The sequence below is a fragment of the Passer domesticus genome, chromosome 4 (genome assembly GCF_036417665.1).
Source record: "Passer domesticus isolate bPasDom1 chromosome 4, bPasDom1.hap1, whole genome shotgun sequence".
Classification (NCBI taxonomy): domain Eukaryota; kingdom Metazoa; phylum Chordata; class Aves; order Passeriformes; family Passeridae; genus Passer; species Passer domesticus.
Genome location: NC_087477.1, coordinates 67,340,323 through 67,355,474, shown reverse-complemented (window position 1 = coordinate 67,355,474; position 15,152 = coordinate 67,340,323). Strand labels below are relative to the sequence as shown.

General features: G+C 37.6%; 1 protein-coding gene across 8 annotated transcripts in view; it reads right to left on the bottom strand.

The window, feature by feature from the left end:
* KCNIP4 (potassium voltage-gated channel interacting protein 4) overlaps positions 1 to 15,152 on the bottom strand; it is a 385,018-nt gene that overhangs the window by 4,037 nt on the left and 365,829 nt on the right. For all 8 annotated transcript variants that reach the window (XM_064418519.1, XM_064418512.1, XM_064418520.1 and 5 more), the window contains 4 exons: positions 12,601 to 12,671; positions 5,206 to 5,313; positions 3,809 to 3,913; positions 3,159 to 3,221 (listed from right to left, as the gene is read on the bottom strand). In XM_064418519.1, the coding sequence (XP_064274589.1) occupies positions 3,159 to 3,221; positions 3,809 to 3,913; positions 5,206 to 5,313; positions 12,601 to 12,671 (347 nt within the window). The remainder of the gene's footprint in view (positions 1 to 3,158; positions 3,222 to 3,808; positions 3,914 to 5,205; positions 5,314 to 12,600; positions 12,672 to 15,152) is intronic.

Sequence of the window (15,152 nt, the reverse complement as noted above, 5' to 3'; positions counted from 1 at the left end):
GGCTCCAAAGAAGGGTCTTGACCTGGGCAGGTCACATCACCACTTATCCTCCTCATTGGTGCCTTTTATCAATTATGCTAATTTTCTAAAAGCTACAAAAACTTACTCACCCCTGGGGGGTGTAGGGCTTTGCGGACATCTTTCCATAACTGCTCCTGAAGGCCTTAAAACAAAGATCTTCTTTTATATTACCTCCTTACTAAAATTACCTCAAGCTTCATTTCCAGGTTGAGCAAAAGGTGAAACAAAGTTTAACAAGTTTTACTTGTCCTGGAATCTGCACCTGGGATGGAGCAAATCTGCATCTGGGATGGAGCAATTCTGTTAAACAAAGTTTAACAACGGCCAGTCCTGGAATCTGCACCTGGGATGGAGCAATTCTGCTTGTGTGTATAGACTGGGGAATGTGAAGCTGGAGACCTGCACTGAGGAAAGGAACCTGGGTGTTCTGGTCAATGGAAAGCTGAACATGAGCCAGCAGCACTCTGGCAGCCAGGAGAGCCAGCCCTGTCCTGGGGGCATCAGGCACAGCATGGCCAGGTGGGCAAGGGAGGGGATTGTCCTGCTCTGCTCTGCACTGGGGCAGCCTCACCTTGAAAATTGCAGTTTCGGCGCCACGATATAAGAAAGACATAAAACTATTAGAAAACATCCAAAGGACCCATGAGGATGGTGAAGGCTGTGGAGGAAAAGTCATATGAGGAGCAGCTGAGGCCACTTGGCTTGTTCAGCCTGGAGAAGACGAGATTGAGGGGAGACCTCACTGCAGTTACAACTTCCTCATGAGGGGAAGAGGAGCAGCAGACACTGATCTCTTCTCTGTGGTAGCCACAGAAGGACCTGGGGGGATTGCCTGAAGTTGTATCAGGGAAGTTTAGATTGGATATCAGGAAAGGTTCTTCACCCAGAGGGCGGCTGGACACTGGAACAGGCTCCCCAAGGCAGTGGTCACAGCACCAGCCAGACAGAGTTCAAGAAGTATTTGGACACAGGCACAGGATGTGATTCTCGGGGTATCCTGCACAGGGCCAGGAATTGGACTTTTTCCTTATGGGTCTCTTCCAACTCAGAATATTCTATGATTCCATGAATCCCAACCCCAAACCTCATGTCTAAAACCAAATCTCAATATAAATATGAATTACATGCTTTGAAGCACAGGAGTCTGAAGATCAGTTCTTAATTGGCAGAGGGACAAAAATTTAGGTAGCAAGATAATTTTTGTGTCAAAAAAACATAGCCACCATTGAAGTCAAAAGCAAGGGAAGGTGAGATAAGTAGCATGATGACAATTGTAATATTCTGTGGCTTTCATTGTGTCGCCATCATGTCCCAGTTTAGAGAGCATCTCTCTCATGTGTATTCTGAATACTTAGAACAGGAAAATAAATCTTCTAACAGACTTGAGAGGCTGAATTGCACTGGATAAGGAGAGCAGGCAATTCCTTACTAAAGGTATTAATTTTCTTTGTAAATGAATCATTCAGCCCATCACCATAATTGCTGTCATATGCAGATTAATGTGTCATTAAACTTCCAGAATGCTACAGACTTCAGCTGGGAAATGAATCTCATCTCTGTTTCTGATGATCACACAGTGTTAGCAGAGGAAATTACTTTTGTTGGTATTGAACAAGACTGACAAGCTGGAACCACGGTCAATGTAACAGAGCACTGCTGACAGATGTGACACTGCCCAGTGCCCGTTGCTAAGGATACACAGAAAAGCCACAGTTAGCAGAGCTCTTGGCTGTCTTTCATGCTCTAAAATCAGTGGATTAAAATTAAACAAAGTATTGCTTACTAGATAGCTGTGCTCAAAAAAGCAACTCCAATGAATAGCTACAGATGCATGTAAAAATAGACTGCTTCTAGAGCATCTTTGAGCATCTAGAGATTTCCCTATTTCAAATAGTTAAAAAACTAAAAAATGCATTAAATGCATTTATCTTGATAGTCTTGTTATTTTCTGTCTCTTTATTACTCTGTTCTTGATATAGAAGATGCAGGGGTTATATTGCTGGTCTCTATCAGCTTTGTATTAATCAGCCTGCTGGGCAAGGTATCAGCAGACCACTGCTACAACTTCTTAAATGTATCACTGTAACATAGAATCAGGCTTATTTGTCACATCAATTTATATAATGTAATCAGGCCTATCATATTCACTATGTCTAATGTGATGCTTTACTATACAGAACAACCTTGATCTTGGGTTGCCCTGTGTAAAACCAAGAATTAGACTTGATGATCCTGGTGGGTGCCTTCCAGCTGAACGTATTCTACAATTCTATGAGCCTGCTATCATGCCAAAGGCTAGTCTTTCTTATTTTATACTCTATCATGTTTCTTTTTTCTTGCAATTTTTAAATGAAAAATTAACAGGATTTTCTTAAATTTATGAAAATGCCACTTATCTTTCTTCATATCATCTACTGGTTTGAGAACAATCTGGTTTCTGAAGAGCAGAGGAGTGAAATCAGTCTGTAACTCCTGCTCCAGAAGTTCTCCATCCTGATTCTAGGGGCCAGGACCTGCTGGAAGAATTTCTTTCTTGCTGTGAAGAAATTAACAGCTACTTGGGTGGCGTAAAGACTTGTGGCTGATAATCACAATCAGTTCACCCCCTTGCCTTGAGAAAATTTGTCTGGTGTCTGTCTTGCCATCCAACACTTTGTAAGTCCTTTGCAGTCTCTTTTTAGAAGGCTTCACTGCTTATAAGCACATTACAACTCACTGAGAAACTCACCCATGGATGATAAATTTTCAGGCAATATTATTATTGCCATGAGTATATGCCAGTTGTGACAGAACAGTGTGATCCAGCATTGGGCAGAAGACAGAAATAAATATTTAGCTGAATGTGAAGAAAAATTTTTTCCACCAAGTGTAAACAATACACTATTAAAGAGAGAAAGGATATTGGCACAGCTGTCTAATAAGCAATGACAGCTTGTATATAACAGCTCTTCTGCAGATTCAGGCCACAAATTTACACTGTTCAGTGTTTCTGTGTAATGGTGTACATAGATACTCTACTTGGGAATATGCTGTCTCTGGTATTAAGATCACCCTCACTGACACTCCAGAAATCTGTAAAGAGCTATTACAGAAATAGCCAACAGATACACATTAAGTACTTAACACTGAATACTTACTTTCTGGCAGCTCTCAATGAATTCGTCTATGGTAACTACTCCATCTTTGTTCTTGTCCATTTTCTGTATGAAGAAAAAAAAAAAAAAGAAAAAGAAGGAAAAATGGGAATTGGGTTTGTGTGGCTAAGCTTCGGTATCAGGAAAGGTACAGGGCTGACTTCTGTGAGAAACTTCCCCCACGTGCAGCAGAGCCAATGCCAGCCAGCTCCAGGACCTGCTGCTGGCCAAGGCTGAGCCATCAGGAATGAGACCCTCTTCAGCCCTTTGTTAGGTTTTTGTCTCCCCTGTTCATTTGAGGTGGGGAAGTGAGAGAGAGGCCTTGGTGGGTGCCTGGCATCCAGACAGGGTCAACCCACCACAGTATGTTTCTCCTCCCAAATTCCTGTGTGAAACAAGTCCTTTTCATTGTTCATTTCAGTTATATGTCAGCCTAGGAAAAACCAGTCCAAAAGCCATAGTAAGTGAACTATGCTCAAAGAGCTTTTGTTGAAAAAACAGGGTATGATGAGTAGGTCTGGGAAACTTGGAATGCAACCACAGAGAATAGAAAAGAATTGGATATCTATAGAACTGGAAGGATATGTTATAACAATGAAAATTTTTATCTGATCACAGAGCAGTCTTTTCAGATTCTCTGTTATGTGACCTACCTGGAAAAATGTTTCCACATGTTGTCGAGGTGCATCTTCTTTGAGAACAGGATAGGTGCATTTCCCCATCATATCGTATATTGCTTTCATGATATCAAGCATTTCCTAAAGAGGAAAAAATTACGTTTCTACAATGTAATGTGCATTTTCCCTACCAACTCAGAAAACTTGCACCATTTGGTGAATCCCCAGATGAGCATCCCAGGGTGGGGGTGCAAGGACCTGCTGACAGCGTGGGTACCCATCACCCCCAGGGGCTCCTGCACTGCCCCTTGCCTGGCCTCTCTTCCAAATGACCTTCTACTTCTTGGACACAGCAGTGCTGCTCTTTGACTTCTAGATGTCCACTGCTTTAACTCAGAACATAATTTTTTAGAATTTGCATTTTAGACTAAAGTTTTGGAATTTGCCTAGATTTTTCTTTTTTTTTTTTTTTTTTTGACTGAACAGATTCAAGAAGGAACTACTTAATTCTTAGAAATTCTAGCATCTGATTTAAGCTTTCAGAGATGTATGATTTCAATTTAAAATTATTTATAATATGTGCAAGTTCATGGATTGTGAGAAGAATCTCCCAATATCTTATGAATAAAAATAAAAGGGAAAAGAGTTCTGTAATAGCAAGTGAATGGCACATCACCTTCTTACAACTTATTTTCCCTGAAGAAAAAACACCCATGTACACACCCTCACTTATGCAGAGTCCTCCTTTTATACTATAATCTCTGAATTTTGAGTGGCTTGTGAAAATTTTAATAATTATAAAAACAAATCATCTGTAGTATGCTAAGAAATTATCCTTTACATTACTCTTTTATAATGAACCTGTTTTTTAAAAAGTGCAAAATTATAAGTGTAATTTATATCTTTGTATAAACCCCACTTTAAAAAACTCCATATATTTTGATGAAATGCTCATTTAGTCCCACTTATTTTAAGTATGTGTTTGAATACTTGCAGAAGAAAAGATGGAGGAATGTGTCTTTATAAATCCTGTTTCAAAGAAAAACTATTAGAAGTAGATTCATAAAATAAGTAACAATTATTGCCCACATACTTAATTCATTTTTGTCCAAATATCCTACCAATCTATTCTAGGAGCTGTACGGGTAAATATGTAGGCATAAGTTGGAGCCAACTATTTCTGTACCTATTATGCTCAGAAACATAATTTCTGAAGAATTCTGAACTTTTGCAATTTCTGTAAAGAATTGCCCTTTTCAATGTTCATATACCTTTAAAATGAGATAATTAGTTTAATTTTTAGTGTGTCTAACTTCACAATATCTGATAACTTGTTGACACATTCAATTTGATAATGAAACCATTCTTCTCTGAATGCAGAACTTAGCTAACAACCTTTACTTTCAGTAACTACAGTAAGAAGTAGACCTTACCTCTTTAGTTATATATCCATCCTTATTTATATCATACAAGTTGAAAGCCCAGTTCAGTTTCTCCTGTACTGTCCCTCGGAGTAAAATTGAGAGACCCATAACAAAATCCTAAATCGACAAAAGTCTTGGTCAGTTTGGAAATGAGCAGTTTTCCTCAAAAACTCAGAAATCCAGAATAATGCATTTGTCAGAGGTATGAAAAGATGTGTTGTTTCAAATTTTTTTGCTTCACTGTGAGTGCTAATGATTTCTGGATTAACAATCTAGGCAATATTTCCTACACTTAAAATTAGTAAGTAAATTGAGTAATTTTCTATAAAATAAACATAATTTCTGTTAGTGGTTGTATCCTCTGAAAAGCCTAATGTCTCACATAAGCAGTTCCCATTGAAGTGAATACCAGGAAAAAGCCATCCCCATGGTTTAATGGGCCAAAAAAAGCTTAAATGGTAGTTAGATTTATCTAAGCACAGGAGACCAATTTGGGGAGAACTATGTACTAAGGAACATTAAATTCTTGTTCAATCTCTACCTTGTTAAAGTGGAATATGTGGTTCCCAGACCTCTTAGATCAATCTGCTGCAGTCAGCATTTCAAACTTCATGTATGACACTGCACACCTCAATTCTTGTTACCCTTGTTAGAAGTGTGATAGGGAATAATAAATATATTATATGTCCATGCGCCATTTTAATGTTTTTGTGATCCGCCAATGCTCTATTGCTGCAGAGCTATTCCACAGAAATGAATCAGAAGGCTATTGAGATTATTTATATGTAGGATTTGGTTATAGATTTTTGTTTCATATTAAGTACTACTTTGACAGCACAAACCTCATTTTTACATTTAGTGAGCATTGTCCAGATTGGAGAAAATATCAACTCCCATCACCTCTCTTCTCTATTTCCCAGCATGTTAATATTTTCTAAACTATAGCTTGGGTTTTGTTTTTTTTTTCCTAACCATCTCCTCTACCTCTTTTTATTTGACAATCATATGAACCCATAAATTTGTGAAACTGCCTTCATAATATCTCGAGCAGAATAAGGGAAGTACATTTAAATGTGTCTTTCTACATTGCCTACAATGGCATACAGAAAGTGTTAGAGTAACATTAAAGTAGAGACAATAAAAGTCAGAAGACTTATTTGCACCAGCAAGGTTTTGCATTTTGTCTAATGCAGGAGCAATGGAAAAGACTACACTGAGATTAGACATAAATTTAAAAGGCCTAGTGTACCACAAACTCAAATAAATATACCTGATACACTGAAGTATACACAGGTATCATGGACTCAGGTAGTCTAGTAGGCACAGACAACTGTTCTGACAGCTTCAGTCTTTTAACAATTCAGTTGGCATGCTCTGGGTTTTCTTAGTCTGTCAAAAATTTCTGTCTTATTGGTATATGTGCCCTTTGGGGGAAATGGATACATTAATCCTTCTCATCTTGTCTACATCTCAATGACTAATTTAAGGTCACAGGGTTAAATCTCCAAACAGTTCTTTAACAATATACTATTAAACATTAAATTGTTCAAGAAATTCAGAACAGATTTGATCACATTACAGCATTAGCAATTAACCTTTTTAATTCAGTACCATGTCTGTAAACCTTTTCTGCATGGCTTTACATTCTTGATGTAGCTTCTCCTTAAGTCCTTTGTGAAGGTCCCCAGTTGCATTATTTTCTTAGATTATATGTAAGAATTGTGAATTTATTTTTATTTTGGCAGAGCAAAATTTAAAAAAGTTATTTTATCTAAAAGAAATCCATTTTCCTTTTCTTGTTCAATTCTCTTAGTTCCTTTCTGTGATGCACCACCTGTGTTAGCTGGCTTCCTGGAATCATTTCTACCCCCATTTCCAAGGCTACCCTGCTATCACTGGTTTAAAAAAAAAAACCCTTGACCTTATATTGTTTTTCATGGGGTTGGGGATTGTTAAAAAACAGAGACAACTCAAAAACCTTCCAGGTATGTGCTCTAAACATCGTAGCAGTGAGTCATCTCCTTCCTTATTGCATCAACATGTTTTGGGATCACACATAGTTCAGGTGCATTGTCTTTGTCTGAGTGTTGTGCAGGAGTCATCTCAGGAACAATAGAAAGGATTCTTCATAATGAGGAGTTGTGATGAGCTGGATAAGGACCAGCTAGGATGGGATATCTTTTCTACATACTTAGTTTCAAGCAACTGAAGAACACAGGAATAGAATCACACAGAAACATAGTATCTGATTCAGTGGATATAGCCCATATCCACAGGATATTTTGCACTAGAGCCTTGAACAGGAAAATGCTCTGCACAGTGGAAGGCAATGTGTGTGTCAGGAGCAGTGCAGCCATTCCAGCTGTTAAGCTGACAATCCAGCGCAGAAAGACAGAAAAGCAGCAGTGCAGAGAAAAGCAGCTAAACTCAGGGAGCAGCTCCCATCTTTATGCGTGTAACCAACAACTCAGTGATGCACAAATCTGGCACACCATTTAGCAAAGAGCATCAATACAAGTCCCTGTGACAGTATTAGAGCACTCAGATGGTGTTTTCCATCCTGGTTTAGACATGTAATTTCTAGGGAGAGAGGAATTCTACTTTTAGAATCTGTTTATTTTTTAAGAATACTTTGCTCTGATACATACATCCTTTGAGAATGCTATCACTGCCCACTGAGAGGGATAGTCCTGCTCAGCTGAGCACCTAATGGGGAGAGCTGCATCTGATCTAGGGTGACAAAGGAGACTAAAACAGGAAGTCTGAGCTGAGACAACTCTAGGTTGGGTCTTTCTTCAGTCTGTGACAGTGAGGTTAGAAACACAAAAGTCTCTACCTTGGTACTTGCCTTTACTCCTTTCCACAGCTTCCTGTTTGTAACTTGCCAGCTTTCTGCAGAGCATGCTAATACCTGTTAAGACCTACTTCTGTGCCTAATTTTGATTCTTCAGGAAAGGGGGATGTCTCACTGAAGGGTTGCAAAATGCAGCGTCACTGCACCTGTACCAGAGCCTCTGTGTACTCAGAGCCTGCTGACATTTCTGTTCTGCACTACAGCGGTAGAGAATGTCTGGTTGTGACCTGGGATGAACTTGTATTTGTGGGCCTTTTTCAGCAGTGATTAATTATCTCCTAGCAAGGTTGTTGATGACTTTCTGATTGCTTTATCTCTCAGTAAATCCTTGGGGATAATTACTTAATTAATAAATTAATTAACAAGCTTATTAGTGTGCTGTCTCAAATCCATAGGAAAGCTTAAAATTATTCACCTGGTCATGTGTTCCTTTATGTATTTTTCAAGGCCAGAAGTAGGTAGGTAATCCATTTTTAGATTTAGATTTTAGGATTTTGAGAAGGAATCAAGTGGTGTCACAGAAGTGGTGAAGGCCTGGTGTATATAAAACAAAGGTCACAGAGAAGGAACTGCTCCCAAAAGGAAATGCATTTCTTTGTAGCTACTTTAAATCAGATGGCGTTAAAATGCTTATGAGATCACTCTTGTACCAAGAAAAATTAGCTCATTTCCTACATGACATGGACAAACCTTTTTGTGTTGAACCCACAGAATCATGTTTGTGAACCTCATGAAATTCAAGGAGGTCAAGTTCAAAGTCCTACATCTGGATCAGGGCAATCCCAAGCTGAAATAAAGGCCAGGCAGAAAATGGATTTAGCGGAGCCCTGAGGAAAAGGACTTGGGGATATTGGTTGATGACAAACTCAACATGAACCAGCAATGTGTGCTTGTGGCCCAGAAAGCCAACCATGACCTGGGCTGCATCAAAAGAAATGCTACCAAAAGGTCAAGGAAGGTGATTCTGCCCCTCTTCTCTGCCCTCATGAGACCCCACCTGGAATACTGCATCCAGCTCAGGGGCCGAATGACATGGACCTGCTGGAACAAGTCCAGAGGACTGGAGCACCTCTGCTATGAAGATAGGCTGAGAGCTGGGCTTGTTCAGCCTGGGGAAGATTCCAGGGACACCTTAAAGCACCTCCCATTACCTGAAGAGGGCCTACAAAAGAGCTGGGGAGGGACTCTGCACAAGGACATGTAGGAACAGGACAAGGAGCAATGGCTTTAAACTGACAGAGAGTAGGTTATAATTAGCTATTGGAAAGAAATTCTTCACTGTGAGAATGGTGAGATACTGGAATAGGTTACCCAGAGAAGCTGTGAATGCCCTGTTCCTGGAAGTTTTTAACGTCATATTGGATGAGGCTTCAAGCAACCTGGTCTAGTGGAAGGTGTCCTTGCCCATGGCAGGGGGGTGGGAACAAGATGATCTTCAAGGTCATTTCCAATCCAAGGCATTCTATGATTCTATGACTTAGTTAGCCTCTGCCTTCATAATAGTGCCTTAGATACTACTTTTATATTAATGAAATATGAAGTTGTGTTTGATCTTAAGAGCTGTACTCCTCTACGGAAGTGAGTTAGCATGCTTGCTAATTTATTACCCAATATAAGTTTGGTTTTGATTAAATATGACAGAAGTCTTAAACATCTCCCAACATTGTGTTTGGGCGCAGCATTGTGCTTTAAGACACTGAGAATTTGTGGGATTATTGAATGACTTTGAGCAAGGTCACATTTAGAACAACCTTAATATGCATTTACAACAAATGAAGGATACTGATTTGGATATTTGCATGTGTGTGCAATGTGCTTTACTTTGACAATATTTCTAAAGTTAGCCTCTATTTTTCTCACCGTGTAAATAGCTTTGAGGCCAGATCTTCATTTTGGCTCAATGACAATATACATGCAGCAGATGAAAACCTTGCTTTTATATGTGTCTCTGTCTAATGAAGAAAAGAACTTCACTAACATGCCCAAAGAGCCCTCCAATAGTTGGGTCACTGGGTCTTCAGAAACTCTGTCATATAAAAACAAAACTAGTTCACAAAACTAATGAAATAAACTAGTCTCAATACAATCATGGGATAAGGAGAGATAAATTCAAGCACCTAATTTTATAAGTCTGGTTTTTATGCTATATAAATCTTTGACTTAGAGATCCTGGCTCATTACCAAAGAGCATACAGATTTAGGGATGACAAAATTCTAAGGACACAGTAATCTCACCAAGCAATCTCACCAAGAAATGTCAATTGAGGTGTACATTTAAGTAGTTGTGCTCAGATCTAACTTTTCATTGTTGATGGTTGAAAATTTGAGGAAAAAAGGGCAAAAAGATAAAGCAAATTCTCTTTTGTTTCCCTGAAACTCCAGCTACCACTGCTTCATGGGAAATTGAGAGTACAACACATAAACAAAAAGTCATTATTATAAAAAAAAAATTTGCTGCCATTTCAGATTTTGATAATATTTTTTTTATACAGAAAATAGTCAGAGTGTTTTCATCATAGGCAATTATATTAAACTGTATTTACTCCTACACTTTGATATAGAAAGTACTTTGGAAAGAATGATTATTTTTTCTCCAAACTTCTAAACTACTCCTCTACCTTTTGAGCTGTTTACTTTGTTGTTTTTCTAAAGGAAATTAGAAAAGTAGAATAAAGATTGGAATAGAAAGAAAATGGCACAGCTGCACCTGGGATCAAAAGGAGCAGGACAAAAATGAGATTATTGTATTTTGCACATTTTGCAATATCTTCTACATTTCATATGACTAGGAAAAAAACCCATACATTTTTAACTTCAGGAGGATGCTTTTAGAATGGCCATCATGCAGTTTGTAAGTATAATGTTGCTACAAGGACACAGAAGCAGGAGTCTTTTGACAACAGTAGAGTTATGCTGGATTCAAACTTAGTGCAAATAATAAGAAAGTCTGGATCACTCATGTCTGCCTTGATATTGAACAAAAGTTCAGCACCTCTGCTTTTATTTTCCTGATTTATTTTATTCCAAAGCCCTTTTTTGTGCACAAACCTACACTCTGAGAAAATCAAAGCACTCTAAATCCAGTGTATTTCTTAAGACTTTCTTCCTGAAATACAAGTGTCAACAAATTGACCAGGAAAGGTACAAAAGATTTCTTTTGTTCCCATTCTTTTAAATGATAATTTCAGAAAAACTTTTCAACTACTCATTCTAAAAATAATTTTTCTCAATGTGCCTGCTTGTTGCTGTAACTGAAAGAGGGGAAGCTTAAGTTAGATATACAAAAGAAATTCTTTACTGGGAGTGTGGTGAGGCACTAGCACAGCTTGCCCAGAGAAGTTGTGGATACCCCATCCCTGGAAGTGCTCAGGGCCAGGTTGGATGAGGCAACTTGGTCTGCTGGGAGGTGTCCCTGTCCATGGCAAGGGCTTTTGAAGTGGGTGATCTTTAAGATTCTTTTCAATGCAAACCATTCTATGATTCTGTGATTAGATCAGAAGAACCCTTGCATATTTAGCCTATGTACAGAAGGCATGAATTAATCCTCCATTCCTCCTCCTAGTTTCACATTTATTCCACTGACTTCTTCTGCCTGGAAAAAGGCATATAGGGTTCATGTGTTTTTTTAAATAAATGCAAATAGTGATAAAAACAAATCTGACTATAGTCTTAGTTTAGGGTATAGATTTCTGACTACTGCACCTGATTGGCAAGTCTTCTTCCTATTACATAAATTAATTATTTTTATATTTAAATAAATCTGTATGACCTCAAAATATCATTCACTAAAATAAATTATAAAAACATCTACAGGAAATTTCATTAAATTTGAAGTGAGTGTATTTTCACAATACAATCAAAAGTTATAAGGAAATAATTAGTTCATTGCAATCAAAACCAAAGAAAATATGACAAAACAAACATATCCTCTTGCAAATGAACTCTTTTTTTTTTTTTAATTCAACAACTTAAAATATTATTTCCTTTGCAGTATTTTGTACACCCTGTTCTCATCTACAGTATTTCAGTAAGGTTCCCTTTTTTCCATCTTATATTGTGTGGATGACATCAGCCTTACCAGAGAAAGGCAGAGCTGGGAAAAAATATTGGACAGTTAAATGGAGGAAGAATGATATTCCGACTCTTGTGCTTTTAAAACATTTGCTTTAAAGCCTTTTTCTAGAACTTTCTGGAAACTAAGTATGAAAAATCCGATTTTGGCTGAGTCATCCCCATAACATTAGTTGTAGTTCAGAGATCTCATCTTGCAAAGGCAGAGAGGAAGAGCTATTTTAGGTAACTTGTGTATAAATTGGGTTACCTTTTAAATTGACAGATTTTTAAAAATGTTATGTAGTAGCACAGTCTGAGTTACTCTTATGGAATATATAACTGTAAAGTAATGACTTTTGTTATTACATTGGAAAAACTTGAAACTTGAGTCACATCAGCTAAATTTTCCCTAATGTGAGCCAGCAACCAAACTGGACTTCATTATAAGGAATGCCAGAGTATTCAATTTTATAGAAATAAGCAATGGCATCACTTACCTCAAAGCTTACAGATCCATTGTGATCAGTGTCAAATGCATTAAACAGAAAATGTGCATATGTTGTGGAATCTAAAATTTAAAGCAGAAAAAAGATTCACAGTAAGTACATCTTATTTAATAAAATTTAATTTAATTCTATTAAAACTCTTTGATACCGAGATATATTTTGATACCAAAATTTCATAGCAAGACTAGATTTTCAATGAAATTTAAACCTCCTTTTTTGGAAGGAGAGGAGGGATAACTTGTAAGTGCAAAGAAACCAAAAATGAAAAAATTTGTTCGGGAATATCTCTATTCATTTTTATTCTTGTGTTTGCTAATCACTGATAGCTGAGCAAATAGCAAAGATGACATATTATTGTACTCTGAAACAGCCTGTTTTAACAGGAACACTGCCTGTGACAGGGATCACATGCCTACAATGAAGGATGTGCTCATTTGCTCCCGTTAAATGAGGGAAGCAGATGCTGCCCTCACTGCTCCGTGTTTTGCTCTGCACACAGATCCCTTCTCCAGGTTGAAGCTGATCTTGTCAGAAAGCAGCTGCTGCTACCGGCTCCTATGCTCACCCACAGGTGAGAGGAAATCCTCTCCTGAGAAGCAAATTCTTAAAGCTGGCTTGCTGCTGAATTCCCATGATCATGGCATTAGAGCTTGAAAAATTGGCTGTGACTCACTAAATGGTCAGTAAGACTCTGAAAGATGACCTTAAACAAATGATCCCTTCACTATTTGCATACTTTCCAAACCTCCTCCCCAGTGCATATTGACTCATTTCAGAAACACAAGACAGCATGAATATAAATCTGTCAAGACTGTAACTTTTGTAAAGATCCATCTTTCTATTTTCCACCAAATGCCTTCTAAAAGGCACAACTGCTCCAGGAGTAATATATTGTAAGAAGAGCACTTATGCAGAGAAAACCCTCTGGATGTGAGGTAAAAGCTGCTGGGGTTAAGGGAAGTCAGCTGTCCTCGGTGTTTTTCCTTCCCTCAAAATCGTACAAATTAATGAAGGATGAAGGCTAGTTTATTTTTAATACTCACTTCTCCCTTTCAACATCATATGTTTACAATAATTTTATGCTAATTAACATTAACCTCACAAATTATTAATAAAGGGCAAAGTGTCATGAAATCAGCATCCCCTTTGCAGAACAAACTTTTCCCTCTCATGGAAAAACCTATCAATGCTGAAATGCCATTTTCTGATTTCTTGGCACTAAACCATTTTACCCTTTATATCAATCCTGTAAACCTTTATTTTTCACAGCCCAAAATACTGTTTTGTATTAAACTGAGCAATCGTCTGGCAACACTCAGCTGAAATGCCACCTAGACTACGAGGAATTAAATAAAACAAAACTCAAAGCTTTGTCCTTCACAGACTAAGACCTGATATTTGTAAGAAAATTCTCTAGCCTTACTTCAATATGTGAGATAATCATAACAACAAAAAACTGCAATCTTTAAAACCTGTCTGTTAACATGTTTTCAGAGAATTAAATCCCCATCACCACTATTTGAGTCATTCGTTCTTCCACGTGTCCAGTAATCACTGTAATTGCTTAAGCACAGCTTGGCAGACACATTCACACTTCAGCTGAAAAATGTAAATTTGTTGACTACAGTTTATATTTAGCATTTTAACAGTCATATTTTCTATAATCTACTGAGACTTCTGTTGTGCAACAGAATATACTATGGAAATCATCTTCAGGGAAAAAAATGTCTTCTAGAGGTATAATTACTGTAAAAGGAATTTTAAATACCTTCCTATTCTCTTGGCACCCATTTCATACAAACATCTGTATATTCCTGGTTATTTTCTGTAGATGTACAGAATACAGAAAGGGATTTTAATTTTGTTGCCCATACATGATACAATGTACTACTTTTTTTTTGTATGATGCTATATGAAAAAAAGTCCCTAGCTGAAAAATATTTTTTCTGGTAATTCCTCTGAAAAAAAATTAAAAAAAAAAAAAAAAAGCTTTTTTAGAGTTGTTTGTTCAAGCAATTCTGATCAGAAATTTTGCTTTCAAAACCACAGCAGGATGAGGCATGCTTGTATTTTAATTAGAGCTACTTAGTCTAGTTTCCCCCTTTCCCCCCTAAATCTTGACCATAATTCATTTTAGAAAAAATCGTAACTTTTTAAATGAAATACAATTTATTTCCAAGGATCTGATATCATAACTAGTAGGCTAATTTGCTACTTTAACAGGTTGAGATAGGAACAGCTGTTAAATCAGAATTCCCTTGAAAAACACAATCGAAGCATTTTAAATATCAGAGGCAAAAAACGGTAATCATTGCACAGGGAAGAGTATGACTTATCAAACTAGAAGATTGATCTAATTTGTTCAGAAGTGATAAAGGAGTGTAATAATTACTCAGTGTGTGAATTCTTAACCATGAAGAGCTTGGCTGAAGAAAAATCCCAACTTTGATTCAGGAGATCCACTACAAAAATGCAGGGGGTATATTCATTCAGGTGTATGGCAGTGAATCTAAAAAGAAGTTCCTGGAGTGCCCTTTCTGGCA